The 25091-nt window shown below is 44.5% G+C and overlaps 2 protein-coding genes across 2 annotated transcripts; both read left to right on the top strand.

The window, feature by feature from the left end:
- The first annotated feature begins 216 nt into the window (after positions 1–216).
- On the top strand, positions 217–6971 carry LOC147987902 (putative disease resistance RPP13-like protein 3). The gene is made up of 8 exons (XM_087542540.1): positions 217–977; positions 1784–3657; positions 4265–4590; positions 4893–5169; positions 5280–5332; positions 5420–5857; positions 6070–6279; positions 6963–6971. Exons 1-8 carry the CDS (start codon positions 217–219, stop codon positions 6969–6971), a joined length of 3948 nt encoding a protein of 1315 aa, XP_087398666.1.
- A 329-nt stretch (positions 6972–7300) lies between these two features.
- LOC147987901 (uncharacterized) lies at positions 7301–8039 on the top strand. The gene is made up of 2 exons (XM_087540472.1): positions 7301–7775; positions 7940–8039. The coding sequence occupies exons 1-2, from the start codon at positions 7344–7346 to the stop codon at positions 7976–7978; spliced, it is 471 nt and encodes a 156-aa protein (XP_087396598.1). The 5' UTR covers positions 7301–7343; the 3' UTR covers positions 7979–8039.
- The last annotated feature ends 17052 nt before the right edge of the window (positions 8040–25091 follow it).

Here is a 25091-nt window from a genome sequence, read left to right as displayed (position 1 = left end):
TTTTTTACAGCCCCCTTCCGCCGACCTTGCCTCCTCCTCGTTGACCTTACACACTCCCATCGTCTCCTCCACTCTCCGGCCCGGCGGCCGCAGATCCGGCGAGGCGGGGAACGCCAACGTCCCCTCCTCTTCTCCCGGTCACCATATAGAGAGAGCAAGGTGGAGAAAGAGAGAGAGATAAGCTAGCAAGAGAGGTTGAGAGTCCACCGCCTGAGAATGGCGTTGGAGATGGGCTCAGCGGTGCTTGGGAAGCTCCTTGGCACCGCCGTGCCCTCTCTTTGGAAGCTGCTCAAGGACGAGTGGTGCCTGGACAAGACCGTCCAGGATGGGCTGAGGAACCTCGCGGACGAGCTGGAGAGCATGCACGCTTTCCGTGAGGATGTCTGCCGCATGCCGCCGGACCAGCTTGACCCGCAGCTGAAGCTCCGGGATCGCCAGGTCAGGGAGCTGTTGCAAGCCGTGGAGACGCGCCTCCACTCCTTCATGGCACGCATCGAGTCGACCAAGGACGCCATCCTTCCTGGGCCGACCAAGGTGTGGATTAACCATGAGATAGCCAGCTACATCAAAGAGACACGAAACAAGGTGAAGGAGCTGCGTGGACGGTATGGAACGTTTCCCTGCAGGAGTTCGCTGGACCCTCGTATGGCCACCATGTACACCAGGGACAGGGAATCTAACCCTATTGGCATAGACGGCGCAATTGCCGAGCTAACCCAGAAGCTGTCCAAGGGCGATCATGTTACCGTCTCCATTGTCGGGATGGGGGGCATGGGCAAGACCACCCTTGCTCAAGCAGTCTACGACAAGATGAAAGGGGACTTCGATTGCAAGGCTTTTGTTCCTATCGGTCTCAGAGCTGACCTGAAGAAGGTCCTGATGGTCATCTTCGAGGAACTTCACTTAGAGATTCAAGGTCATGCACCGGACCAAGACCAGCTAACCAGCCAGCTGCAAAATTTCTTGGTGAATAAGAGGTACGCATGCTTATTCCAATAGGTCTATGCTTGCTAGTCATGTGATTTTAGTCATGTGAGTTGATAAGTGTGTCATCTACCATCTCAGTGTGTACGGTTACTAAAAAAACTCATGCCTGTGTACGTGTTGTGTTCATGTCAGTCATGCATGTACCACCCCTCTAACAATGAAAAGATAGGTTGTGTATTCGCAAAAATAAAATAAACCATTACTCCACATACTTGTTTCCCATGTATAGATGGTGAATTATAAATTTATTGTTAAGATTACATTCCTATTCTTTTTTCGAGGATAAAGATTACATTCCCATGCATGAATCATGTTCAAATATTAGCTGGGTTATTATTTATCTGGATTAGTAATGGTTACATATCCTCTGCCGGTAATATAAGCTTTCAATTATATGCACAATGAATCTTCTTTAGTGTTAACTGGTAATATAAGCTTTCAATTATATTATGGCTTGTCGTGTGTGTGTATATGAAAGTGACATAATAGATTCATTGCAAGATCTACCATTGAAATTTGTGATGCCTCTTATAATACCAAGTTAAGAATAAATGGTAGCATTATTTTTGTCAATAAATAAATGGTACTATGCGCAACTTACAAACATTTTTCCAACATCATGATATAAACATTTCATAAAGAAACAGCGAAATTGAGTTATTAGTAAATCATGCATGTCCGTAATTCCTCCCTTAATTTCCTGCCTTCTACCCTGCATTTTGATTTTTGAGGTTAATCAATCAACCAGATTTTTCATGGTCGTTGATTCAAGCCTCTTGCTTTCTGCTGTGAATAGGTGCCTACTTGTCATTGATGATATATGGGATTGGGAAACATGGAACTTGGTTGAACATGTTTTTAAGGGTAGTGCTGGTAATAGAATCATCACCACGACTCGTAATCTCAAAATTGCCGAAGGTGTTGGTGGCGCCGTTTACCCGATGAAACCACTTTCCCTTGATGACTCCAGAGAATTACTCTGTACCAAAGCTAAAGCTAAAGGCAATGATACTGAATTTGATATGGTGTTGGATAAATTTTTGCCTAAATGTGCTGGTGTGCCAATAGCTATCACAATGATCGGTAGAGTGCTCGCTAAAAAGCAAAGGCGGGAGTGGCACAGGGTGTATGATTCTGTTGGTTTTGATGAGCAAGAGGAGAACGACGCTTTCCAGCATGTAAGGAAGGTGATGCGTTATAGCTATATTGATCTACCCTATAATGTCCAGAAATGCCTTTTGTACCTGAGCCTATTCCCACAAGAACATTGGATCGAGAAGAATATGCTGATATGGAGGTGGGTAGCAGGCGGGCTTGTTCCTGATGAGTTATTTGAGACTGGGGAGGCCTATTTCAACGAGCTAATAGACAGGAGCGTCATCCAGTGGGCGGCGAGCCCTCGTGACGTCGGCCAAGGTGGTTGTCGCGTCCACAGTTTGATGCTTGACCTCATCTCCGACCTGTCAAACAATGAGAACTTCTCCACTGTCCTAGGCATGCAGCAGGAGAGCACATCTCCAACCGGACCCATTCATAGATTAGCCATTCACAAAACAATGGTGGGTCAGAATGAAAGCGCTTGCCTGGAACTGGAAGTAGGGGGGGTGCTATCATTTTATGCCAACACATGTACCGGTAGTAGCATTCCCCCACTACGGAAATTTAAACGGCTGCGTGTCATAGATCTGGAGGCTTGTGATTTATCTGTCAGAGATTGCAAACTGAAGCACCTCGGGAAGTTGACTGGGTTGGGGTACATTGGGCTTGTGGGCACACCTGTAGATGAGCTCCCAAGGGAGATAACACGCCTCAAGTTACTAGAGACACTCGACCTGAGGGCAACTGGCATCAGTTGGCTGCCGCGCTTCATGAAGGATCTAAAGAAGCTGAGGTGCCTGCGAGCAGGCAAGGGCACGAGGATGATGGGCCGGATAGGGGAGCTGACATCCCTGGAAGAGCTATGGCTGCACTCGGCGGACAAGTCCCCGGACTTCACTATGGAACTCCGGAAGCTGACCAAGATGAGGGTGCTGGTCATCCATTTCGACGAGATGGAAGACAGCATGCAAGAGGCGCTTCTGGAGTCCCTGAATGAACTGAAGAAGCTCCAGGTCCTGCAGGTATGGTCAGACACAGAGGAGGAGAAGGTCCACCTCGGCAGCTGGGAAGTCAGCGTGCCCTCCCCGCAGCTCCGCCAGCTGCTGCTGTTCGGGATCATCCTACCCAGGGCGATGCCATGGATCCATCACGTATGTGTCCCAAAACTCTCCAAACTGTTGCTGCAGGTTGAGATGTTGAGGACGGAGGACCTCAAGATCCTCGGGCAAATGCCGTGCCTCCGCTCCCTCTACCTCCACAGCGAGGACAACAGCCTGTCCTACATCGCCGAAGAGGACGAGTTCCCGGAGTTGGGATACATCAACACGAACCTAGAGCTGATATGTGGAAAAGGTGGGTTGCCAAAGATGCAGGAGCTTGAGATTGGTGGCATCAGGGTAGGCATGGACGTTGGTCTGCAGGGGAACATGCCTCTGCTCGAGAGGGCCACCTACCACCTCGACTGCTTGGACTGCGGCCCCGTGGAGGTGCACAAGGCAGAGGAAGAGCTAAGGGAGGTGAGCCAATCCCACCCCAATCATCCGGCCATCACAATAAGGAAATGGAACAACGTACGTTCTTGCAATTTGCATCACTCATCTTCCCCCTTCCTGTAAATAAACCAAGTTCCCGTACTCGATCTAATTCCTCGATCATGTGGCATTTTTTTGGCTTAGATTGGAGTGGCAATCCACAATGCACTCTTCAAGACTATCCCGGAGATTATGACGGGGTCCATCCCATTCCTAGGCGACAAACCAGTCCTTGGTGGAGGCGGCGAAGGGGAAGCCAATGCCACGAGCTTTATTATGTCAATGCTTCAGGGCAACTCTGCTTTGGTCAGTGCACTCATGGAGACTGCAACTGGGGCAATGGCAACTAGTGGAGCACCACCTACCCTCGCAGTGGGTGACGCTACAGATACTCCATCTCAGGTAAAAGGCACACAACTATTGTCAGGTTTAATCACGACATTTGCCAGCTGGGGTTTCATCGACGAAGCCCTCAAGTAGTTGATTAATTGTTTATGTAACCGTTGCATTCTGGAAATAATTATTTTGAATTAACTACACTCGTGCTAGCTGCAAGTGATGTGGCAACTCAACTGTTATCGCTCAGTTATTTAATTAGTCTAATTCCTTATCTAGCGTCTGCATACTTGCGCTGATTATTTTTAACCACACATGCACGCAGGGACCGAGCCGTAATTCTGAAGGTGAAACAAAATCCTCTACCTACAGCTTGTCAGCTTGTTACGCTGACCAGGTTACAGCTAGTGTAGCGGCTCAAATTGGAGTGGATCCAGCTGTTTTGATGAACATGATCAAGAAGTTCATGCAGGACCCTGAGATTATTGCTGGCCTGAACAACGCAGATGGGTTGATCCTTTCTAGAATGGCACAACAAATTATCTCAGATATTAGTGATCATTCGCAGCAAAATGTAGGTTTGCCAGCAATGATAACTATGTTGCAGCTTAGTGATGGACTTGCAGGCAATATTCAGGCAAGCCCTCCGTACTATATTTAATAAAAGAACATTCTCATTCGTCCTGTTCTACTGGCTGGGTACAGTAAATTTCGTAGCCATGCATTCTCTAACACCTACTGTAACGGAGTGTATTCACTTTATAGCTACCATCCAATTCATTACTCTATTAGTCTTATAAGTTAACTGCATGTAATAGTGTAGACACCATAAGAAGTTTGTCAATTTGTTCACTATATGCATCTTTGTTTTTCACTATTTGCATCTTCCGCAATTAATGTTGTTTGATTGACCGTTCTTTTAATCACACAATTATGCAGGGACGGGGCAACCAGAACTCCGAAGTTGATGCTAACAGGTTGTTGGCTCTTGTTGACAGCATAATCGCAAACAGTGAGCTGTCTCAAACGGATGCAGCTGTTATGAGGAACGCAATGGAAAAGTGCGTGCAGAACCCTGAATTTTTTGCTTGCATTAATAACACGGGGCAAAACGAAGGTGGGTTCCGGTCCATCATTTCTAGATTGACGAAGCTGGTGGTGCCAGAAATAGCGAGTTGTATAGCTGAACAAACGGATGGGCCAGGAAATGGCCATGGTACGTATGTAGGTTTTCCATTCTTAGAATGATGCCATTTGCGTTGTATGTCCTTTCTTCCTTATCTCAATTTCTCCAGCTCACACCTTATATATCCTCTGCTATATAAGGTGCAGACGCAGAAAATTCTGGTGCAGGTGTCAGCCGCGAGCCACTGCCTAAGGTACCCCTAACCAACAATACTCATGCATGCATCAACTGTAATAGCCGCGCGTTGTTATTGAGACTGCGTGTATGCACACTCATCCAGATGCAGGTCGACACCGACACCGTTCTCTCCTGGCTCAGCACCCCGGAAGGAGCCTCTATTGTATCAGAGGAAGCTGCTGCCTTGAAAATCAGTCCTGTGGCTTATGCGAGAATATTTGAGAAGTGCCTGGGGAACCCTGAGACGATTTCCACCATGAGCAGTCTGGCGCAGAATGGGGACTTTCCTGACATGACCAGCTTATTAAAAAACAACACAGTCAAAGTTGTCATGTTGCAGCTGATAATCCCAGAAATCATGGATTATTTCACTGAGCAGTACGGGCCAGCCTCGACGCCTATGAATGCTGGTGTGGCGCAGGGTATGGATGCGCCGCCGTCCGAGAGTAGTGCCCAAGATGATGAGAACGTATCCAGGACGCTGAAGCAAGTGTTGCCCAACCTTGCTGCTGGTGCGAGCAGTGGAGAGCCGAGCTCCGAGGTGAGCCATCTTGTTTAATATAGGATAAATTTTTTTTGTAAGCATGGCAAAATATGTGCCTTATTTCTTTAATCATGGATATCACCATTAATTAGTTGCGGCTCTTCTACTAGCTCTTCGATCTCTAGACGTATGCATCATCTGTACTAGCCGTGAGTTGTTACTTCACACTGCATCTTAGTTGTTGTCCATATGCATGTATGCACGCTCAGGTCGACGCCGAAAGTGTGCCCATCCATGGAGAACCGGCTGATGCCAGCAACACGCTCTCCAGTTTATCCAGCGACCTGGCCTTGGCAGCTCTATATGAGCTGGTGGAAGCCATGGCAAACAACACTGCTAATATGGCACAGAGTACACAAGGTGGTGGGAACACACCGATATTCAACTTCAATGAACTGCTCGTGACCTCCTCAGCTCAGGTAAGCCATCTTATTTAACACACTCCAACTCCCCATGTTTATAAGGCCTAACACATATTTGGTTTTTTATTTTTGCTGTCACTTACACAAATACTAATATATTAGGTACTCCATCCGTTCCAAAATATAGTGTGTCCTCGATTTCAAGCATGGATTCATATTCAAAAGAAGATTTCAATTATATAATTTTTGCTCCCGCAATCGGTCTTGTTGGTTAAATTTATGGTCAAAGTTGAACCTTGAAAAGCGTGGGCGCGCTATATTTTGCAACTGAGGGAGTATCTGTCATAAAATTAACTTATCCCGATGAAAACTTTTTTCAAGCATGAATTTGATGGTGTACTTTTTTGGAATGCATCTCATATATTATTAGTCCAACTGATGATCAAAGTAAATACGATCCGATGGAAGGGTGCATCCAGTGGTGTAATACAGGCCTGTCAATAAATAAGCCTATTAATTAGTGCTGGCGATATCACTGCTGATGGGCCTCAATTTGGACCCGTTAGTGCTGACTAATTTTAACTGAAATCAAACTGCCTGCCAGGGTCAACACTAAAATGTAAGTTTATTAATATATTGGACTAATTTTTCCGGTCCATTAATGAGACGGATCAGTAGAGGTGTAATTTTGTGGTGTCATACTAGTTTAGATATCATAAGAAATTTGTCTATTTTTTCAGTCCGCCTAAATCTCCGTTTTTAATTGACAATGATATTGTTCGGAAAGGTGGCCGCTGCATTACTGAGTTGTTTTAATCACAGGAGCAGGGACCGAGTGGCAAAAGCTCTGAATTCGAATTCGAAGCCGATAGAATGTTAGCAATGTTCCCTAAAAAAATATTGTTAGCTATGCTGAACAATCTGCTTGCACCCAATGCATTTCCTGCATGCACATTATCATTGGTAGCTTTTGATTTGTTACTTCAACCTGAATGACTGAATCTTAGTTGCTGTCCATGCATGTATGCACATTCGTGCAGGTCCACGCCAACCGCATGCTCGCCTGGCTCAGCAGCCCGGATGGAGCCTCATTTTTGTCCGAGGGAACCGCTCGGTTAGGAATGGATCCTGCTGCTTTTGCAAAAATGTTTGAGAAGTGCATGCTGAACCCCAAGGTGATGGGTGGCATAAATAGCGTGATGATGAATGTGGACTTTCCAGTAATACAGCGATACATCTCGCCATCCTCGTCGCCTCAGCATGGCAATGGTGGAGGACAAGCCTCAGCACGCCATCTTGACATCGCCGGCTTACTCAACGACCCGGCCTTTGACAAAGATACCATAATCGAAAACCTATCAGCCCAATCTGGTTTCCTGGACGCCTTCGCAAGCTGTTTCAATGTGGGGCAAGGTATGGGTGCTCCGCCGCAGACGGAGGGTAGTGGCCAAGATGTTGAGAACGTCTCCAGGATACCGAGCCAAGTGGCGCCGGCCGTGGAGCAGGCCCTTGCTGCTGCTGGTGCGAGCAGTGGACAGCCTAGCGCAGCTCAGGTTAGCCATCTTATTTAAGCATACTATATAGGATCACATAGCCATCAATTTTGGTTTTTCTGTTTAATCGTCCCTAACGGTATGCATCGCATCGCTCGTGCTGGTTGTCGTAACTGGTTGATTACGACGTCGTGCCAACACTAACTTTCTCATACGTATGCCAGCCGGACAACGTCGGGCATGAAGAAGGCGGCAGCGTGTAAATGGCTTTCAAATCATCCGCATGTTCCACGAAGGTTTGTGCATTGTCCGCGCTAGCTCCCTTTCAATTTAGAGAATCCAGATCAGCCTTTTGTGACGGCCTCATACTGTTTGAACTGGTTATTTTCAGGTTGACAATGCTTGGTCGGCCTCAGGGCGGTAAAAAAAGCAAAAAAAAAAAGAGAGGATAAACGCAAAAAAGAAAAAAATATATAAAAAAATCAAAAAATGCAAAACATAAAAAAAGGCATATTTTGGGAGGGTGGGTGGGGAACTCCGCCTATGTCATTTGCATAGCCGGTCCCAAGCCCGGATAAAAGGAGGAGGGCCCAACCAAATGCTGATTGATAGGGTAATTAATATTGTGTTGTGCTGACTAAGCCATTTTATAGCACACAGGTCTCCATAAGCGTCAGTGCATAGCGGACGGTTAAAGCATGTTGATAATGTCAAGAGATGTCGGGATTGACCAAACTTTATGTGGGAGGAGTGCGTAAAAAAAGATCTGAAGGACTAGAATATCACCAAAGAACCATGGACAGGCGTGTGTGAAAGTTAGCTATCCACATGCTAGAACCGTGTTAATTGAAACACAATGAGCTTTGTAACCTCCTGACCGTGACAACAGAGGAAATGGGGCTAAGGAGTAAGGAGATTTGAGGAGTACAAACCCTAGGTATGTTGAATCATAGGTATAGAGACATGCATCGGGGAGGAGCGGTGAAGGAGGACAAGCGGCGTGTAGGGCATTCAGGGGAGAGAAGGAGCTGGGACAAGCGACGTGTAGGACATACATGGGAGAGGACGAGTTATACTGCAGTACTGTAGAGAAAAAAAAAGCTATTTATCGATTGACCAAGTTGGTTTGATCATTTTTCTTATTTAAAAACACATTTTATTTAAAGTTTTATATTTACATTCCATCTACCCTGTCATACCAATCTAACGTCTATTAGAAAAAGTTTTACGCAAAACCTATACGGTAGGAACACACAATATAAGGTGCATTTAGTTAAAGAGTGTCATATGGTGTATGGTTGTTGTGATCAAGTGCATACCAAAAATCTCGTTCTGTGATGGCTATCCCCTAGCTTCGCTCCCTTCTTTGTTCCGGTAGTTCTCCCACATATTACTTAAGTCCTAAGGAGTTGTCCTTTTGGTTCTTTCTTGTTTGATTCACACACTACATACGGAAAAACAATTCAAATTTATATACATGGCATGTATCGGCAGGATTGGAAAAGCAAGGTAGACAATATTTTCGGACGGAGGGAGTACAAGATAAGCACCTCACTAGGAAACTAGAGGATGCCCCACACATTCTAGTGGGCCATCCTGCCATTTATAAGCAACTTTGAACATGCACGCTGCAAGTGGAAGAAAAAAAGTGTGAGAATGTTAAAGATCTGAGTGAATTTTGGTTGATATTCACAGGTAACATGCTAAAGAAAGAATTTGTTGTTTTCAGATACAACAATGTCAAAAAGATTTAGCACAAACATTGTATACCCCACCCTCAATACTAAATTCAAGGATCTATTTACAGAACCCTTGAAACAATTACTTATAGAAGCATCAAAACAAGGGTCTGGTTGTCCTACACCTAGGCACACTAAACCCTGATGAATAGTAAAATTGAAGGAAAAATAGCAAAAAATTCTGAAACTATATGGCTTCGACTATGAGCAAATGTTGTAGGTGCTTGCAAAATTTGGTGGCCAAATGACATCCAAGGAGATCCACATACAGAAAACAACAGCATTGGTGATCAAACTTGTGTGCACCGTTGAGCATTTGTTTTTTCTTTTTTGTATGGGCCTCATCGGATGTTATTTGGCAAGCAAATTTTTCAAGCACCTACAACATTTGCTCATAATCGTGATCATCAATGTTGTTATTTTCTGTATCGAGCTCCGTGAATGTGATTTGGCCACCAAATTTCTGAATCCTCTTAGTTTGTCGTGCTGATAGCACAAAATGGCAGGGTCCACATGAAAATAGGAACTATTCATACATAATTAACTATGTAGAAACACAACACTAGTAGAAAAGGGGGCAAAGGTTCAGGCCGGGTAAGCCCATTAGTCCCGGTTCAGTCTAGAACCGGGACCAATGGGTGCATTGGACCTGGTTCGTGAGCCCAGGGGGCCGCCCGGGCCACGTGGGCCATTGGTCCCGGTTGATGGGACGAACCGGAACAATGGGTCTCGCTCCTGGCCCACCACCATTGGTCCCGGTTGGTGGCATGAACCGGGACCAATAGGTTGGTCCTCGTTGCGATTGACAGTTTAGTACCACCTCGCCAACCGAAGGGCACCCACACTGGTTTATAAGCCCGTCCCTCTCTGCCTTGTTGAGCTCCTCTCAAAATAAAAATAGATGCCCTTATACAGGAAATTTGACCTAAATTCATAATGAATTTCTCTGAAATTCATAGAAATTGATTATGAATTTAGGTTGAATTTTCTCTATAGGCGCATCTATGTTCATTTTTTTAGTAAAGTTAATCACAAACTTGAGATTCACACAAATTTCAAAGAAGTCAAATTTTAACTATTCTAATTTGAAAACTAATGGCACTAACAGAAAGTTTATAATTTTTGGTATCTCTGTGGAGAAAGATTGTAGATAGTAAATATAATACACAAAGTGTTTTCAAATTTGAAAACTAATGGCATTAACAAAAAGTTTATAATCTTTCTAAAACTAAAAGTATAAAGAATTAAAAAATAAAGCAAAAAACAAAAGAAAATAAATAATGCAGAAAACAAAACAAAAAATCTGGAAAAATACTTATATTAACAATAAGTATTTTGTTATAAGTAGAAACAAAATAAAATAAATAAAGCAACAAAGAAAACAAAAAAACAAAAAAAGTGTTTTCAAATTTGAAAAGTAATGGCATTAACAAAAAGTTTATAATTTTTCTAAGACTAAAAGCATAAAGAATTAAAAAATAAAGCAAAAAAAAGAAAATAAATAATGCAGAAAACAAAACAAAAAAACTGGAAAAAAATAGCAACAATAAGTATTTTGTTGTAAGTAGAAATAAAATAAAATAAATAAAGCAACAAAGAAAAAAGGTGCCACCTATTTGGCCCCCACGGCCTGAATACGACTAGAAACCGTACCATGGGCCAGGATTCAGACCCGCAGGAGGCCCAGTAGGCCCACAGGCACACCGCACAGGGTTAGGCCCGAAAGCCTGCATTTGAGAGGAGCTCGAGAAGGAAGGCGCAGCAGCGCTTATAGACCACTCTCGAGCTCCCTCAGCTAGCGAGGTGGGACTAAAGTTTTGGCGCGGGGCAGCACAAGGCCTTTGGTCCCGGTTGGTACCACCAACCGGGACTAAAGGGGGCTTTGGTCCCGGTTCGTGGCACCAACCGGGACCAATGCCCCCCTTTAGTCCCGGCTGGTGGCACCAACCGGGACCAAAGGCCGCTGCTTCCCGCCCTTTGGGCTGCCGAAAAAGTGGCCTTTGGTCCCGGTTGATGGCGCCAACCGGGACTAAATGTGGCATTGGTCCCGGTTGTTGCCACGAACCGGGACCAATGCCTCGTCTATATAACCAGGACTTGTGTGAATTTTTCGTTCTGTTCCTCATTCTCCCGCCGCGACGCCGCCAGGCTGCCCGTCTGCCTCGCCGTCGCCGTCGTCGCCCTGCCTCCGACGTGCCGCCCCGACGCCGTCCCGCGTCGCCCCGCCCCGACGCCATCGCTGCCCCGCGCCGCCCCTGCCCCGACGCCGCCGGCCCTTCCTCCTCGTCGTCGTCGCCGCGCACCCTGTGAGCGCCGCCCCGATCCCCTCCTCCTCCCTGTAATGGTCGCCGCCGCTGCCGCCGCGCCGCCGCACCCAGGGCCGCCGCACTAGTTGTATTAATTTGGATGTGTAGTTAATTAATTTAGTTGTTGTAATTTAGTTGTATTAATTTAGATGTGTAGTTTAGATTTTTTTGGTAATATTATTGTTGAATATGCAAATGTTTGTATGTTCATATGCAAAGAATATGTCAATTTTTCATAGATTTTTTATGATTTTTTCTGTTGTAATTTTGTTCATAGATTTTTTATGATTTTTTACTGTTGTAATTTTGTTCATAGATTTTTTATGATTTTTTTCTGTTGTAATTTTGTTCATAGATTTTTTATGATTTTTTCTGTTGTAATTTTGTTCATAGAATTTTTATGATTTTTTTCTGTTGTAATTTTGTTCATAGAATTTTTATGATTTTTTTTGTTCATAGAATTTTCTTTGTCAATTTATGTATATGTTCATATTGTGTAGGAATCTGAAAATTATGTATGATCAAAGTCATTTATGTATATGTTCATATTTAGAAGAAAAAGAAGGAGAGAAAAAAGAAAAATAAGAAGAGGAAGAAGGAGAAGAAGAAGAAGAATAAGAAGAAGAGGAGAGGAAGATGAGGAGAAATAAATAAGAAGATGAAAAAGAAGAAAAAAAAAGAGGAGGAGGAGAAGAATTCTATTCTCCTCTATTCCTTCTTCTTCTCCTCTTTTTTTTTCTTTTTTTTCTTGGATCTCCTCCTCTATTCCTTTCTTCTTCTCCTCTTTTTCTTCTTCTTCTTCCTCTTCTTATTTTTGTTATCGGGTATGTCGTTGTCGATATACCCCCCTCCCCGATAACTTTTAGTAAGTACTACTTAGAAAGTGTTTAATGGAATTAGTTAGAAAAATAATAGAACTAGGTAAACTTGTTTATTTTTAGTAAGTACTACTTTATTCTATTTATAGTAAGTGCTTAGTAGTTGAACTAGTTGATTTAATAAAACTGGTTTATTTTACTATAGAAGTGGTTTATTTTTAGCAAGAAAATTAATAGAACTAGTTTATTTTTTTAGTTAAAGCAATTATTCCCGCATCGACGTGGACGATGCCTATCCCGCATCCTCGTCGTCGAGTCGGCGGAGGACGACACCTGCTTGACCAGATGGGCCATGTCCGGGACTGGGCTCCACCGGGGTGGTACTGGGAGGCGCTACCTTCCGGGGGGCGTAGCTTGGTGAGGAGCCAGCCCGTCGTTGACCCGATCCTTGTTTGGTGGCGGTCGCGTGGGCCAGAAACGGTGCCGAGGCTTCCGGACACCGCGGAGGTGGTACGTCACCGTGCCAGCGAGGAGGACCAGCACGTCCGTCGCTACATGGTTGCGTTGGAGGGCAGGTTTGAGAATACCTGGCAGATTCTTCAGGGATCTCACTGGAGCTATGATCCTGTGATGGTTCCTTCCCTTTGGGTGTCCACCGCCCGCGCCGATACCCGTCGGGCGCTACGGTTCTAGCTGTACTGGCGATATGTATGATAGTATTCGACGTGTATTAGTGATAATATTCGACGATGTACGGACACATGGAGATGATATAGTTTTTCTTATAATTGAATGCATCCTAATTTGAATACTACTTTATTTTGCGATTTGATTTTTCTTATTGAATGGTCAAATTGGAGAGCACTATGCAAGGCATATGCATATGATTAGTTGAATAATAATGATCTAATTTAGTTTTTGTAGTACATATATATATATATTTAATTGTACATGTTTAATCTTTGAATTATGAACGTAGGAAATGTCATCATCGGACGACGGAAGTCTCCCGGGGGAGTGCAACTGGTGCCACGATGATCGAGGTCTGTGCGACAGGCCTCACCTGGACGATGATCGGCGCTTCAGCATTAAGCTCGAGGAGACCTTCGAAGTTGAAACAGTACGCAACAACGATAAGTGTTTTTTTCATAATTAAGCATGACTTCAACTATTTCAACGTGTTATTTTTATCTTTTACAATTCGAGTATAGTTTATCCCATGCCATGCAAGACGCTATGTCTTTAAGAGGATGGATTTTGAAGATCATGAAAATTTTGAAACGAAGAAAATTCATCTAAGGACCCATCATGATGTGGATTTTGAAGTAAAGCTGTATAATGCTGAGAGCGTAACCCATTTTGGTTGCAAAAATTGGGAAGCATTTTGCAAATTGTATGGTTTTGATGAGGGTATGCTTGTCACCATGGATCTTGGTGATCCTGAAGTCGAGCAAGACAATATGGACATTTGGGTCCTTGTTGATACGCCTCCAGTTCTATCGCTGTGAGTTTCTCAAACATAGTTAATTATTAACTAATTTATATTGTTCATTTCAAAATAGTTGACAGCTTATTTCCATTGACAGCTTATTTTGAAGTATCAAAGAATGTGCAGAAGATGGTAGATAGAACTTACTACACCGATGGCTCTGAGTTAACTTATAAGGAGAAAAATCATCTGGTTGGATTTTGTAATGATCTTGAGAATTACAATATCTACAATCGAACTCCTCAACATTATGGTCAACGTGCCACTAGTGCACGTGTTGAACTACGGTAACTACTATGGAGATACCCTGGTAAGATTTTTTACTATTACGACATACGTGCATCTTTTGCATACTTCTATATAAAACTAGTACTTCATTGCTAACTATGAAGTTATTACTATGTTTTTCAACAGATAATCCCAGAGAATTGTGTGCCTCATCTGATGTATGAGCATGGTCGCCTTGATGTTTTAAACATATATCCAGGTCATCCTACGAATCTCAACTGTCCATACCGGATTTCTAAAAGAAGTGGAGACATGCAAATCAGAGAATGGAAAAAAATGTATGGACACTCGTAAAGAGGTTCTTGGACGCAAAAGGAAGCGCGGCGCAAGAATTGGAGACATGATGATCTCCATTCTTTATAATGAAGAGTCAGGGTCTATATTGTTTTATGCTATTTTACCTTAAAGAGGGTATTTAGGTCCTACCTAATACTGATGATCATGTGCTAAGAACAATTAAGTAGGGTTGGTTCGATGACTATGAGGATGATGATCGTATGACTTGTTATTAATAACGAGTAGAAGTTCTATCATGATGATTAGTAGGACTTATTATTATGATGATGCATGATGTGAGCATGAAGAGTTATTTTATATCAGTGGGTGAAATGAACATGGATTGGATTGAAGTGAAGGCAACATGCATGTGGTGCATGTCGAAAGTAGTACTAATCCAAACTTGATCAAGTTAGGATTAATTAGTATTACTTTCGACATGCACCACATATGTTGCCTTCACTTCAATCTAAGCCATGTGTAGGCATAGCATAGCGTTGATATAAACCAAGCACGGAGATATAAGAGAGGACACTTCTCTCTATTAGCTAGCTAATAACAAACTAAATTAACCCCCAAAACCCCTAAACAAGCCTCTTTAAAAAAAACCCAGCCACAGAAATGCTGACGCGTGGATGCCTATTGGTTCCGGTTGGTTCTACCAACCGGGACCAAAGGCCCTCCTGCCTGGGCTCAGCGTGCAGGCCACGTGGAGGCCCATCGGTCCCGGTTCTTGTTTGAACCGGGACTAAAGGGTCAGGGCATTAGTAACGACCCTTTAGTCCCGGTTCAGGAACCGGGACAAAAAGCCCTTATGAACCGGGACAATAGGCCCGTTTTCTACTAGTGCAAGCTAATTGTTTGTTATTAGTTTTGACATGCTATTAGATGTGATATTTAAGATTGATAGTGTTCATCAGAGATAGCAATAATAAATCAAAGTAGTATTATACCTACTGAGAAGGCCCGTCACAAGAGTTCCCTTCGAGCTTTCGGCACAACTCCGCCGAGTAGATGAAAGACTGAACTTGTAGAACTCCTTCGGTTCCGACATTGCAAACTGTGAGATAGCTTGATGGACTGATCTACTCCGGTAACATTGACTGGTATCCTAAAAGTATACAGGCCGTTACGTATATATTCATATGTGCAGCCTGCTTGGACTTTCATCAAACACCTTGTGGGCATAAGAAGCTTTGCATGGACACTTTGGGTCTATTGTACGCAGACTTTTCCTACATTTCATCAGGAGGCTGTTTCCAGTACTTGAACCCGTGACCTTATAGTCACAAGGCAGCAGCTTTATCACTGTGCCAAAAGTTTTGACATGCTATTAGATGTGATATTTAAGATTTGATAGTGCTGAGAAGAGACAGCGATAATAAACCAAAGTACAATTATACGTACTTAGAAGGCACGTCACAACAGACCCCTTTGAGCTTCGGCACGCCTCTGTCAAGTAGATGAAAGACTGAACTTGCCGAAGTCCTTTGGTTCCGACATTGAGATCTGTGAAATACTAGCTTGATGGACCAATCGACTCCGGTACCATTGACTGGGGCACTAAAATTATACAGGCCGTTATGTACATACTCCTATCTGCATCCTGCTTGGACTTCCATCAAACACCTTATGGGCATAAGTAGCTCTGCAGAGACAGCATGAGAAGAGAAAGGGAGTTAGCTCCAGCGAACCACGGGAGCCCTAGGGTGAAGAACCAAAGCAAAGAAGCGAAGGCAAATGTGCGGTCACAAATTCCAGATCAAGTGGGAAATCCATCCAAGAATCCTTACCTTCGGAAGCAGTAGAATTAAACCGAATCGGGCATTAGGGAATGAGGAGAAAGCATGGCTAATCAGGGAATGGTAGGTATGTTGAGCACTCTGATGGGAACGCTGGGGGCAGAGGCCAGAGAAGGGCAACCTGCGATCTGGAACGAGGGGGGAAAGGAGGGGTGAGGGTAGGAGGGTGGAGGCGTCAGGCATGGCTGGTTGGTTGTTGGGGCTACCGTGCGTGACGGGCTTGAGCATGGAGCTGGGACGAAGCCGAAGGTGCGGCCGCCGGCCGGAGTCCAGCGCCGGCGAGAGTTTGTTTAGACGCCGGCGAGAGCTTTGGAGAAAGAGTGACCGGCGACTCTTAAAATTTCTTTCATTTCTTTTCGCTTCTTCTCCCTTCTCTCTCTTTGCATTTCCACTTTTTTATTTGATCTATTATTGTATTGTCGAATTTGAGTTTTTTTAGGTGAGTTAAACTTGAGCTCTCCTGCTAACTTAGAGCATCTACAACCGGACCTCTCAAACCCATCTCAAACGCCCGGTCACTGACTGGTCATAATTTTTTGACCCAGATGGGCCTCTCAGACGGTTCTCAAACGCCTGAACTGATCGGCACCCCCCATATCCGGCCCAAATATGGGGTGGATATGGGCCGCCCGGGAGCGCCCGGGCATGCCCGCCACGTTGGCCTGACAAAGGGGCCCCACATGGAAACGCCCGGAAACCTGGCGGTCTGACGGATGCCGCGACCGTCGCCGCAGTGTGAACGTCGTGTGGCTCTACTCCGGCTCGCCGCCCAAGACCAAATCCGGCTATTTAAGCCGGCCGGCGTCCTGAAACCCTAACTCACCCTCCTCCTCCTCTCCGCGCCGCCAGTCCGAGCCCACCCACCTCCTCTCTCTCCCGCTCTGGCGCTCTGCCCACGCTCCGCCACTCCGCCATGGTCCGGAGCAAGACCACCTACTATGCCATGCTGACGCCGGAGTGCCGCTACGAGATCCAGCAGCAGATCTGGGCGAGGGAAGCCGCGCGCATAGCCCGCATCGCTGACGGGCTGCCTCCGGACTCACCGGAGCCGGGGGAGGAGGAGGAGGAGGAGATGGCTCCAATGGAGGTAGAGGAGGCGAAGGAGGCGGAGGCAGAGGCGGAGGAGGCGGACCAGCAGGTGCCACCCTTCAACATGGAGCAGGCAGAGGAGGAGTTCGTTGTCGCCCAGTCCGGCGAGATGGCGGAGCAGCATGCCATCATGGAGTTCATCTAGGATGAAGCCTATGTGGAGGCCAATCGTGCGTTCCTCCGGCGGGAGCAGGCGGAGTCCGGCGCGCTCTTCGCCGAGCTCGACGCGCAGATAGAGGCAGGGGAGGCCAGATCAGAGCAGCCGGAGGAGCCGGAGCTGCAGCTGCCGCCCATGCTGCCGGAGCCGGACATGGAGATCGTCGTGATGTCCGACGAGGAGTAGCTAGGATCGACGTAGTACGTTAGGTTCTATTTTCTTTTGCATTTCTTTGTATGGATATAAAAATCAAGTATGAGATGTCTAGATGCAATAAATCAAATTTGAGATATGCCATGTCACTGCCCGCGCACGCACCCGGGTTCCGGACGCGTCCGCAGACGTTTGAGGGGCCGGATTTTCCATCACTATGTGGCTGTAGATGCTCTTATGCTCTCAGCCAAAAACTTACGGTCGAAAACAACGACGCCAGAGAAAAACAAATAAACAGCGGCGCATCAGGGCGCTGTAATTCTGTCATCTCCTATATCTCGCGCGGCGATGCTTCGAGGGATGTTGACTTTTTATCTCCTTCCAGTGAACTCCTATGCACATCGGCCTCGTGAGCTTTCTCAAAAATCTCTACCTTGCCGCCTTTTGGTGCCTCTGGTGTTGTCATTTTCATTGTCGTTAAGTGCCCTTCATTTACACTCCACCATGGCCAACGTCCACCCTCTGTATGAAGATTTTTTCATAAGTGACACTCTAAAATCATGTTATTTCTCATCGCTTGTTCTCCCCCCTCTCTTGGGCAATTACCACCGTTCTGGTGGAGAATCTGCACGTGATTCATACATGTTCAATGAGCCAGAGTCTCTCCCGTCCCCATTTGCAGTCGGGATTGGGCAATGACCATCCTCCAGTGTGAGGCTTCGGGGTTGTTAATGACGCAGCCCCTTGATGATGATTACACATGGTCTTTGCCGATGGTTTCAGTGTTGTCTTTATCGGAGCTCTCATGTGGTATCTTTCGGAGTTTGTCATCCTCTTGGGCTATTGTTGCCTTGTTTTTTGCTTATGATATAACCTGGGCTGAATCACTCAACTCTCTAGCTATAGAGGTTAATATTTGTGTTGTGTCATTATTATGTATTTCTTTTTTGTGTGTTCTTGCTTCGCCAAGATGTATAACGCCTTGGGTTGTTAAGGTTATTTATGTTGTGTCATTATTATGTATTCTGTTTCCCTTATAAACTGAACCAAAAGAATCGGAATCCCAATGGAAATTAAACTTGAACTAAAACTCCCCTTCCATTCAAAATCTTCGGAAACTATTTACCTACATTGCTTTTTTTTTCTTTTTCGAAAAGGGGGACTCCCCGGCCTCTGCATCAGAATGATGCATACGGCCATCTTATTAACCACAAAACAGTGTCAACATGGTTCCAAGGTCTCCAAACAAAAAGGAAACAAAGAAAGCTCACACAGAGCCAACAAAGGCTGGAAACATCGACTAGCCAAGATAAGATGCCACAACCGGCTGGCTATAAATAGATAGATAAACTAGATGCCTATCCTATTACATGATCTCCATCCAAACCGGTTGAAGATATCCCGAGCTACCATCTCCCAGTGGAAAGATCCAGTAACCAAATGCTCTCTGGCCTCCGTCTGAGTGAGTAGCGACCACGAACGGATCAGAGCCGTAGTACGGAATATAACATGCAAAAAATGAATACATGATATTTTGTTAAAGACCAAATCATTTCTGCAAGTCCAGATAGTCCACAGTAAAGCGCAAACCCCAACCCAAATGTGTTTCGCTAAGTCAGGCGGAATCCCATTCAGCCATGTCCCAAATAACGCGTTAACAGAATTCGGTGGTTTGATATTGAAAGCAATGTGAACCGTCTGCCAAAGGACTTTGGCCAACGGGCAATCAAAAAAGAAGTGTTTTATAGTCTCATCCCAATCACAGAAACTACACCTAGTAGGCCCTGTCCAATTACGCTTTTTCAAATTATCCTTGGTTAAAATAACTTGTTTATGGACAAACCACATAAACACTTTTATTTTCAAAGGTACTTTGACATCCCAAACATGCTTGGATGTAGGAATGGAGTTCGAATTAATAACATCAATGTACATTGATTTAACTGTGAAGACTCCAGACTTAGTCAACTTCCAGCGTAATTCATCGGGTTGTTGGGAAAGTTGGACCTCCATCAGTCTCCTAACTAGACGGAGCCACTCCTCCCAACGATTGCCCGCCAGCGTCCGTCGAAACTGAATATTAAAGGGGATCGATTGGAGTACCGTAGCTACAAACACCTCACGTCGTTGAACAATACGATACAGAGACGGATATTGGACGGCCAAGGGTGTCTCGCCGAGCCAAGTATCCTCCCAGAAACGCGTGCTGGTGCCGTTGCCAATAACAAACTTCGTCCTATTGAACAAAGATTGTTTGACTTTCATCAGTCCTTTCCAGAAAGGTGAATCAGTCGGCCTGACTGTAACCTGGGACAGAGTTTTAGTCTGAAGGTACTTGCTGCGAAGGATTTGGACCCACATGGCATCATTCTCCGAAGAGAGCTTCCACAGCCACTTGCTAAGAAGGCATCTGTTTTTAACTTCGAGGTTCTCTATACCAAGACCCCCTTGGTCTTTCGGTCTACAGATGATATCCCATTTAGCAAGTCGGTATTTTCTTTTAAGCTCATCACTCTGCCAAAAGAACCGCGATCGATAGAAGTCCAGTCTCTTCCGAACACCAACTGGGACCTCAAAGAACGATAGGAGAAACATAGGCATACTCGTAAGCACCGAATTAATCAGGATTAATCGGCCTCCGTATGACATGAGTTTACCCTTCCAGCAACTCAGTTTCTTCTCAAATCGGTCCTCGATGCACTTCCATTCTCGGTTTGTTAACCTACGATGGTGGATTGGAATACCTAGGTAAGAAAAAGGTAATTCTCCCAACTCACACCCGAACAATTGCCTATACGCCTCCTGTTTATCTTTGGCTCTACCAAAACAGAACAACTCGCTCTTATTAAAGTTAATCTTTAACCCGGACAATTGTTCAAAAAGGCATAACACCAGCTTCATGTTTCTCGCCTTGGCCAAGTCATGCTCCATAAAGATGATTATATCATCAGCGTACTGAAGTATGGACACACCTCCATCAACAAGATGAGGTACCAATCCATCGACTTGACCATTTTCCTTAGCCCTTCCTATCATAATTGCTAACATATCCACCACAATGTTAAACATGATAGGTGACATCGGATCTCCTTGTCGTAACCTACATTGCTTGGGATGTCCAAAGGTACTAATCTGGTTGGGTGATGCTTGCTCTTTTAATCGCCTTGCAAGTCATGATCTTCTCGTCCCCCTCCTCCATAGTGCTAGGCCTCCTAGGGCATCGCCATGGTGCCCTAGTTTCATTCTGGAGCACGTGCTCTCGAGAGCTAAAACGACCCTTCCAAAAACCAGGGGTCTCTCTCATCCGCTATAGCTTTCTCCATAGAACTCCAGGATGTTTTTGGAAGGGTTGTTTTAGCTCTCGAGAGCATGTGCTCCAGAATGAACAGTAAATAAAGCATGTGAAAGCATGTGCTCCGAATTTAATTTCCCCTGGTTTTCCTACGGTGGCTGCTCCTATGTATGCCAGCTCCTGCTAGTTGGTTCTAGTGGCGGTTTGGTTAAAGTGAAGTCTGAAGCTATTTGACTGCTACAATACATCGTAATATAACAGACTATTTCCATGGATGAAAATAAAATCGAAAGGAAGTTAGACCAAAAAACAAAATAGCGTAGCGCTTATCTTGAAAAAAGATTACGTTACACAGTTGGTGTTCTTTGCTTTGGTGATAAATATTGCAAACTGGACAGAACTGGACCAATGGAATTTTGTTTAACATATGTTTCTCAAATGACATAAATATCATAAACCTCGTGACCTCGAGCACACACACGCCACTTATCTTGAAAAAAGATTACGTTCCACAGTTGGTGTTCTTTGCTTTGGTGATAAATATTGCAAACTGGACAGAACTGGACCAATGGAATTTTGTTTAAAATATGTTTCTCAAATGACATAAATATCATAAACCTCGTGACCTCGAGCACACACACGCCACTCACTGCCCAAGGTTATCCAAAATGCTATACCAATAAATTTCCTAGAAAAATCATACGCACCCCTTCCAATCATACTAAACCTCCCCCTAAATACTATGATGTACTGAGTAAATAGGAATTTTTTTTAACTAATTTAATCCAAGAATATATAACTAGCATGGCACTGACAGAATTAACAACATGCTGATATTGGATCACGAAAGCACATACTACGGTAACAGTAGATACATCTACGCATAACGCTAGTATGGCAAAGACAGTAATATAAAGGAGCGGGATAAGTGAGTTATACCCTCCGATGGGTCAGGCAGAAGCCGCCGCGGCATACTCAGCGGCCTTCTTGTCGGCTTCAACTTTCTCAGCGGCGGTGGACATGATGGTGATGACGAAGACTATGCGGACGTGGAGGAAGTAATGGATCAGAGGCGAGGTTTAGGAGACCTGCTCTCCCGTTGACCGTGTACGGGATGGAGTCACTGGTGGCAGCAGCAGCAAAGGAACGACGGTAGGCGTGCGCGTGGAGCAGATGTGATCAGTTCGTGGCGGCTAGAGTTAGGAGACACCACACACTTATATAGGCGCAGCAGCATGGAGAGACGTGGGCTCGACCCGAGCTCGGCTCGGCTCATTCCCGCGACGAGGCGTGGCGTGGCGGCGGAGGAGGAGCGCGCATGAGCCTCTTCTATTCTCAAGCTCCAATAGCATGTAGAAGAGAAACCCTTATAAAAAGGTCCAACTCCTTCTCCACTAGCAGGGTGGGACTAAACTTCCCACTACACCTAATGCCACATAACCCACATGGCCCCTTAGAGATTTTCTGAAATTGTTGGATGGGCCTAAAGCCCACGCCATATTTCAACATGATGGGCCGCAAGTTTTTGCTTCTTCTTGTTCTTGCTATTTGGTCTGGCAAGTCTTTACTGATTTGGTTTCTCAGGGAGGAGCATGGAGCAGCCAGTTATTGCTTCCAATGGCAGCGGCAACATCTTCAGTTTGGGATGTGGCTAATTCAACTTTGCAAGCTTCTTCTCCATCTCTTTCCAATTACAGCTTGTTGTTTGTTGTTCACGTATTAGTTTCAAAGGTTTTTTAAGGTCTTGTAGCTCACCAGGTTGTTGCTCTGTATAACATGTCTCTACTACTCTTTCTTCAGCTCATAGGCATTGGTTGTGCTCTTCTCTTCTTACTTGCTTATTTAGGCCATTGTAATACCTGTTGTACTTCACATTTGAGCTGAATGAAATTGGTACCTTTCCTTGTTCAACAAAAGAAATTAGGCTTTTTTTTGGGGGGGGGGGGGGGGGGGGGGGGCTATGGTCCCCTTAACATATTGCCAGAGGATGGTGATTCCATGCATGAAAGCAAGGGAACAACTACTCTTGGTTTTGTTACCTGTGTACGCCATGTTTTCCCACGGTCTCTTCTCTAGTTCTCTTGCCTTCTGCTTTTGAGCACTCGTTCACTCGCTTCCCGCGACTCCTGGACTCCTGTTGGTTATTGATAGTGCTGAAAATCTGGGTGAACTTCTTTGTGACGATCACATTGAGAACTTTCCGTATGTGGTTTTTTCATTCTGTATATCTATTATTTACTTGACCGATGCTTGCACAATGCCTTAATTTAACTTTTCACGTCTATGTTTTCCAGTTTGAAATGAGGGAACCTGAGATGGGTCAGATAGTCTTGCAATATTTCAGTTGTGGAGAAAGAAGCAAAGGTTCTCAAGGAAAAGAGTAAACATGAGCCCCGTGTGAACATTTATGCTAGTCGTTTATTTTCTTGATAGTATAAGAGTTTATTGATGCCTATTAGTAGTCTTGAAATAAATTATTTACACCCAACGGGATTACCTTTCCCATGTCCCTGCTCCCTCTCAATGCCTTAATCTTCTTCTTCCTTGCTAGGTTCCATAGCCACTCGTGCTTCAACGGCTCATTGATTAAGAGTTAGTGTGTGGACGACCAATTGCAATATATGAATGACAAGGTCAAGAACTCTCTCTCCATAAGGGCTTCGGATGGATCAAGGTCAAGTGCACAAAAGTAGTCGATAGGTTTCAAGATCAAGATCAAGGTCAACATACCACCTTTGACCTTTTTCTTGGATGCTCTTGTTCAGAATTATGTTGGTTTCATGATTATTCCCCTATTATTAATAAATATTTTTTAAACCTCCATGATGAGTTATCTGGAAAGGATGTGCATCTTTTGATAGTTGCAACATGTTGCAGCAAAACAATAGTATAAATTGAGAGGTAAAGCGGACTCCTGACTTGCAAATACATCTATCAATCAGTCTACCTAGATGGACCAACGTAGCAGTAGAGGATATACTGGAGCCAAGAATGCATCCGTAAATCCTTGGGAATGCAACTGTGCTTGAGGGTATGGTAGCAAATCCATGGTCATATGCCAACATTTACCAATGAAATCCAGTCGTTCAGTGGGCCTGATCATACCAAGGTTAATAACGACGACATCAATCAGAAGAGGATGTTTATGAAACAACACTTCACAGAGACAAGTTTTGTTATATTCTCACCTTTTTCTTATGAATAACAGTGCTAGGGCTGGTGGCGCTTCTATACATACAAGTCGATGATTGATGGATCAGCTCAGTGCCGGTGTGCCAATCCATCGATATTTCCTTTTCTCTCTTTGAAGCTTTCTGAACTACTTAACCAGGGTAGTAGTGAACTGATTTCTCATTGATGAAATTATTGTAATTATCTGTTTCTATTTATCAAAACAAAAATCGTGTGGGAGACGTATTAATCTGTTCATTGGCAGCTCATCTGATCTTGTATGTGTATATATTATCAGTATGTATGCAGTGAATCAGTTGAGAGTGATGATGCACTGCAAAGCTTCGGTTTCCTTCCTTTTGAAGCTTTCATAAATCTATTAAGGACAGTTAGAAGGTAGGCAGTACAAACTACAAAATAAGGTAATGATGAACTCATATAGTGCTATGTGGTACTATTTCAGTAACGGAGCCTGGAATTATCGTCTTTTCTAGGCATAAAAGAATTGTAAAAAGAATAATGCATAAGGATATTATTTCTTCGTTCTCACTCAGTGTCCATTATACGGCCGCATCCTATGATATAATCACATTCTCTTTCTTGCTCATCGCATATTTTCTTGGTAGTCGTTATTTTGATGTTTGTTTTTTCCGTAAATTTGGTTACTTCCACCCTTTAGGAGAAACTCAAACAAATAATCTACTAACCTAGAATATGGGCTCATGTGGCGTGTGTTCAACGAGGGTTGGGGCAATAGAAGGAAGGTACAAGTGGCCGAAGGAAGATGTGTGGGGTC

This window comes from Triticum urartu, chromosome 2A (genome assembly GCF_056163025.1).
Source record: "Triticum urartu cultivar PI428250 chromosome 2A, HENAU_Tu73, whole genome shotgun sequence".
Lineage (NCBI taxonomy): Eukaryota > Viridiplantae > Streptophyta > Magnoliopsida > Poales > Poaceae > Triticum > Triticum urartu.
The sequence above is the reverse complement of the archived record's forward strand: the minus strand, read 5'-3'. Positions and strand labels throughout refer to the sequence as shown.